At 40.5% G+C, this 6689-nt stretch overlaps 1 protein-coding gene across 1 annotated transcript in view; it reads left to right on the top strand.

Moving 5' to 3' along the window:
- LOC107598812 (neural cell adhesion molecule L1.1-like) overlaps positions 1-6689 on the top strand; it is a 57190-nt gene that overhangs the window by 46135 nt on the left and 4366 nt on the right. The window contains exon 25 of the mRNA XM_016290243.1: positions 5090-5162. Coding sequence (XP_016145729.1) covers positions 5090-5162 — 73 coding nt within the window. The remainder of the gene's footprint in view (positions 1-5089; positions 5163-6689) is intronic.

The following is a 6689-nucleotide window of genomic DNA, read 5'->3' on the forward strand; positions in this document are numbered from 1 at the left end:
CCGCGGGTAGGGGTAGGAATAATCGCGGGTCAAAGGAAGGTAGGTAAAAGACCTATGGGATGTGATCCAGACAGGGCGTCAGTGCTTTATCCGGATCAGAGTGATGCCTCAGTATCTACTAATTTCCTTCGGGGGTCTTACATCTGCCCTTATCTTCCCCTTCCTAATTCCCCTGTAACCACCATCGCTCCACCTGACCGAGGTTAGGTGGGAATTTCCTGCATTACAGACTCTTATGCTGGACCTATGATGTTTGGTTGGTTCTATGGCTTCATAGTGACCACCTTACTGATGGTCCGGACCAGAGGCTTCTTTGGACGGGGCTTCGACGTGGGAACCATGGTGTGTGAGTACGATCCATTTCTAAATAAACATATACAGTGGGGCAAAAAAGTATTTAGTCAGCCACCAATTGTGCAAGTTCTCCCACTTAAAAAGATGAGAGAGGCCTGTAATTTTCATCATAGGTATACCTCAACTATGAGAGACAAAATGAGAAAAAAAAATCCAGAAAATCACATTGTAGGATTTTTAAAGATTTTATTTGCAAATTATGGTGGAAAATAAGGTATCGTGCTGGAACGGCTAGCAGTAATTTACCTTAGCTGAGGGAGCACAAACCCAGCTCTCAGCGAGAGGGGGACTCGACCTACAGCGCGATTGTTAGAATCAGAAGGGTAAGTGTACTGCAAGCTAGCCAAAAAACTCAGCGCATCAGAGAGGCAGAGGAAGGGCCTAGTTCGCCTGATGCTGCTGGTTCCAGGTGCTCTGGGAAAAACAGAGAACTCAACTCTCACGTGAGAGGAGAACTCCAAATTCAGAAGGAGTAGCGTGCTCATAGGTAACCCTTTGATAAAAGGGGAGGACTACCACGAGAACAGACCATGGAGTGAGGAATCCAACTCCTCAGAGAGAATTAAATGCTCGAAAGAAACACCATGCTCACAATAACCCTCAATGGTGAGGGGAGCGATGCTTCCAGAATGTGTCGACAGAGACACACTAGTTGAGTGGAGCCCAAGGTACCGGGGTCTAAGCCAACTCAGAGAAAGGGAACGAGGCTCATAACGCGTAATCCTTACCATCCAGGATTTCAGAAAGTGGGCAAAGCATAACGTGCACACTTACCACTTATGTGGATTTTAGAAAGTGGGCAAAGCATAACGTGCACACTTACCACCTATGTAGATTTTAGAAATTGCGCAAAGCATAACATGCACACTTACCACTTATGTGGATTTTTAGAAAGTGCGCAAAGCTTAACGTGTGCACTTACCATAGTATGGATTTAAGAGTTTTCCAAGCATCTGCTCACAGATACCCGGAAGTACTGAGCCAAACGGGAGAGGCAAGCTCAAATACAACCCTCTAAGGTGAGGGGAGCACTGCCTGAGACAGCATTACACAAGAAGGTTCTCGCAAATGCCACCTATACATCCCGCTCGATGCCTCCACAAGAGCGGATATTCTGGTGATCGGGAGGCCCCTCAGTGCGACCTAGATACGGTAGACCAGACAGGCAGCCTGAAAGCATAAGCCCAGCCCGGACATCCAGGAAATCTTTCCGGTTTCTGAACCCAGCAGAGGGGGGTGCTCATCGAGGAGGTCCTGGGGTCCTGGGAAACACTGCAAAGAAAGCTAGCAGAAGGATGTACACAACCACCAGCACATTAAATACACACATACATACATATATATATATATATGTATTTATTTAGAAATGGATCGTACTCGCACACCATGGTTCCCGCGTCGGAGCCCCGTCCGAAGAAGCCTCTGGTCCGGACCATCAGTAAGGGGGTCACTATGAAGCCATAGAACCAACCAAACATCATAGGTCCAGCATAGGAGACTGTAATGCAGGAAATTTCCACCTAACCTCGGTCAGGTGGAGAGATGGTGGTTACAGGGGAATTAGGAAGGGGAAGATAAGGGTAGATGTAAGACCCCCGAAGGAAATGAGTAGATACTGACGCATCACTCTGATCCGGATAAAGCATTGACGCCCTGTCTGGATCACATCCCTTAGGTCTTTTACCTACCTTCCTTTGACCCGCGATTATTCCTACCCCTACCCGCGGACGGGGGAGGAGCGCGAGCCGCGAAACTAGCCTTCTGTGCCCGTCTCTGATCCTCAAACCGTCTCATCCATAGAGAGATAGCTGGCCAGCGTCTCTCTATAGGGGCATCTTCTCATAACCGCTTTCGCGCATTGCCTCGATGTTGGCATAACTCGTATGCTGGAATCGATGGATGTGTGAAAAAAAAAAAAACATTATTTTTCTGGCCATAACCCTCCAGCTCAGTTGAGCCTTCCTTTCTTCTTGTTTTCCATACAGAATTTGAGAAGGAATGGAAGAGGCCATTTTTTTTTTGTTGTTGTTTGTTTTTTTTTGGATTAAACTATTTTTAGAGTTTACACTGAAAAAAAGTCACAGACTTTTTGCGACAGGTGGGATTCAGCTTACAGCACTTCTCATTCATTCCTATGGGATCCCTAAATGGTTATTTAGTGTCGCACAACTCTGACTGAAATTCAGTGACGTCAAGGCAATAGGTATGTTCGACCACCGCGCTTGCGCAGACCGATCGGCGAGAGTAGGTTATATCTCGTAGCTTGCTGGTTATATATGCTTTTATCAGTGTTTTTTGATAAACTTGACTCAATATAACATTGCAACTACAGTAAAAGAGCTTTTACTGTTCTAAAACCACAGATCTGTGAGCAGTATTGGAATTGAAGATGTTAGAATAAACCCTAAACACACGTCATCATTATCATGTGGTGAATTCAGCCAATCGTGAAACAGCAGTGTCGTCATCAGTGCTCCTGCAGTCGCTCTGGAGAAACTGCGCCGGCTGAGTCAGCCGATTGCTCTCGAAACGCTCTCGCGGTACTTTGATGCTATTTGTCACAGTGACCTGGCGTCAGTGCTGTCTCAAACTGGCATGCACTGCTTCAAGTAAGATTTTGATTGATCTGCGCAACGCCGCATTAAGTCGAACACACCTTATAATGTGATTGGCTATTAAGGCACACGTGATCCAAGTTGACCGTTATGCTTTCTCTCATCTCCCAATAGTAAGACAATCACTGCATCTGAAATCACATACTTCCCTACTATATAGTAGGTGAAAAACAGTATGTGAGGCGAGTAGTATGTCCGAATTCATAGTATTCGAAAAACAGTAGGATGACTTACTACTTCTGCCTAGATTCTGAAGTACACAATTGATGGACACTTTACTATCCCACAGGAGAAGATTTATGAATAGGCTCGTGAGGGGAGGAGTGAAATAAGCGCAGTCAAGACGGACAGTTCTGACCTCTCGAAGTGGAACAGAAACCTACAAGATCGCATTATTCACTCATGCGCTTTGCTGCTGATAAACACGATATGATTTCAGCTCTGTTGCTTTTATATGAAAACAAATATGATAAACAAGACAATCAAAGTCCTTTCTATTTAATTCCATTCAAAAGACGTATTTATCATCCATTTTTACTTTTAAAGGGATAGTCCACGCAAAAATGAAAATTGTAATTTAATCACTTACTCTCATGTCATTCCAAACCTGTAAAAGCTTTGTTCGTCTTCGGAACACAATTTAAGATATTTTGGATGAAAACTGGGAGGCTTGTGACTGTCCCATTGATTGCCAAGTACATGACACTGTCAAGGTCCAGAAAAGTATGAAAGACATCATCAGAATAATCCATCTGCCATCAGTGGTTCAACCGTAACATTATGAAGCGACGAGAATACTTTTTGTACGCGAAGAAAACAAAAATAATGACTTTATTCCACAATTCGTCTCCTCGGTGTCTCTCCGCATCACCGTAGCGCCATTTTGGAGAATATCCACTGAACGCAAGCAGCGTACGCTCTTCTGTGTCAGCCGCACCACACGGATGTGCTGTTTTCATTTAAATCAAAGCGTAAATGCATGTAGAAAACGTATCGTGTCGCGGCTGACACAGAATAGTGTACACAGTCTGCATAAACCTGGCTGAGGGCTGAAATATGCTAATACGGGCAGCGGCAGTGGACGGGGCTTGAGCAATATGACGTCATATAGCTCAGGAAAAACAAAACAGATTTATAATTGAAACTGTTTGGGTTTTTTGGGGATTAAAAAAAAAAAGAAGTGAATGGATTTTTATCATTGTAGGGTGGTTGTGTTCATACACTTCTAATACACATTTATATGCAAACACTGTGTTAAAGTGAGTTTTGCATCTGATGTCCCCTTTAACCTCCTTGGTGATATAAGGCTTGTTGTCTGGAAAATGTTTAAACTGTTTAACTGGTATCACAGAATCTACACAGAACTTGCACTTCCCAATGAGTACAGAGAAAACAACCACATTCTCTGGAGACCAAAGTCTCACCACCTTGGTTACAGGCTTACTTGACTTCAGCGAAGTATGGTATACAGGAATAAGCTGCACTGAATTATGGTCAGATGTCCCTATAACACTTATTAGTGCAAAATATTAGTGTTTCTTGTGTTACAGCTGACATCCTGTTGAAAACCAGGAAGAAACTGTCGAAGATAACAGTGGTTCATATTACCTAAAAAAAGAAAAAAGAAAGAAAATACATAAAACAATTTAAAAATTCTGCTATGGGAACACCTTCAGTGTGTGCCAGGTCTGAAGCACTTGTAAAAACACACCAATTCTATTGGCCGAGGCAGTCATGTGACATATCACTCAGCATGCTGACATAACTATATGCAGCATATGGATCTCTTGTCTGGGAACCAGGGTTACATACATAACCCCTCTTCATTGTATGGGAACTCAATGCTGCATCAATTGCTGATGATATAAGAATGATCATACTCACTACACCATACTGAAAAAATGCCTGCACTCAAGCTGTGATAAAAACCACAAGTGAACAACCATGCAACAACAAGGGGTCAAATTTCCAGTTGAATAGGCACTCATTGTCTTCCTCGGGAGAGCCCACTCAATCCCCTGCCAGAGGCACCACTATGCAATCGATTTTTAATAAGAAGTTTTAATAAGAGTCTGTTGTCAATTTGTCAATCTTTTTTTCTTTTTTTTTTAACGTTTCAGTGAAAGATAAAGAGGAGGATCAGGTCAATGCTGGGGCCCGCACAATGAAAGATGGAGAATTTGGAGAGTACAGGTAAGTGCAGTTAGCCATTTATGTGACATTACTGTGTATTTACACAAGTAGCTCTGACATTTATAGGAGAGTGATTATAAAATTTTTGGAGAGATTTTATATATACATACAGTATATATATATATATATATATATATACCGATCAGAAATAACATTATGACCGATGACTGATCATGAATCACTGATTATGACTGATTATCTCTTCATCATGGCACCTGTTGGTGGGTGGGATATATTAGGCAGCAAGTGAACATTTTTGTTGATGTGATAGGAGCAGGAAAAATAGGCAAGCGTAAGGATTTGAGTGTTTTCTTTTACATCACATGGATGGCCAGGTGCGTATGCGTGGCTTACCTGGGGAACACATGGCTCCAGGATGCACTATGGGAAGAAGGCAAGCCGGTGGAGGCAGTGTAATGCTTTGGGCAATGTTCTGCTGGGAAACCTTGGGTCCTGTGTATATATATATATATATATATATATATATTCATTTATTTATTTAGTCATTTATCAGACGCTTTTATCCAAAGCGACTTACAAATGAGGACAACAGAAGCAATCAACTGTAGTATTAAAACAACTAAAAACAGATTCAAAACTAAAAGCTAAAACTTTATAAATACTACTTATACACATTTAAAAAATAAAGAGATTAAATAAAAATGATAAATGCATACAACTAAATTTCAAAACTTAACATTTAAATGAAAAACAAAAAATAAAGCTAGAAACAATTCAAAATATTAAAGAACAAAAGGTATAAGAGTATAATAATGATTCTAACGTAACACTAAGCCAAACACCAAATAAACAACTGCATATGTGTCTGTACAACCACACACACATATATACTGTATATGTACATACACATTAATACATTTAAAATATATATATTATTTCATTTCCATTTCGTTTGTTGAAGTATTAAAATAACTCAAATTAAATAAAACTAAAAACTTAATAAAATACCTATACAGACATAATTTAACTAAAATTAAAATAAATAATACAAATCAAATGACAGTAGTTTATCAGTAATCCTAAAAAAATAACACTGCCAAACACACATGCTAAAAAACAACAATTTACTTACACATAGTAAGAAATGGTTATAAAAACTGAAACGGAAGCGAAACAAGTAGTAGGATACATATATATATATTTACCCTTACATTAAAATTGTTAGTTGTTATGTTAAAACAGCCCTACTTTAAACAGGATAAAAACTTGCAGCTCGACAATTGAAAGCTGGCTCATACGCACGCCGTCATTCATCTTGAAATCTTAGGATTCGAGTTGCATCTTGTAATTGGTTCTGTGGACTTAGAGGCTTTTGCTGGCAAAGCAGGAAGTAGTGTTTAGAGGTTTTTGCCAATGAACCAGTATTTTTGAATGGATTGAGGCTGAAATTTAGCAGGTTTGAAGCAAAAGTATTTAATTAACGTATGATGGAGGTGGTGTTTTGTGGCTTTTGATGTCTTCATACACACACACACACATATATACAGTATATATATATATATATAT

Source organism: Sinocyclocheilus grahami, unplaced genomic scaffold (genome assembly GCF_001515645.1).
Source record: "Sinocyclocheilus grahami isolate Dianchi unplaced genomic scaffold, SAMN03320097.WGS_v1.1 scaffold256.1, whole genome shotgun sequence".
Classification (NCBI taxonomy): domain Eukaryota; kingdom Metazoa; phylum Chordata; class Actinopteri; order Cypriniformes; family Cyprinidae; genus Sinocyclocheilus; species Sinocyclocheilus grahami.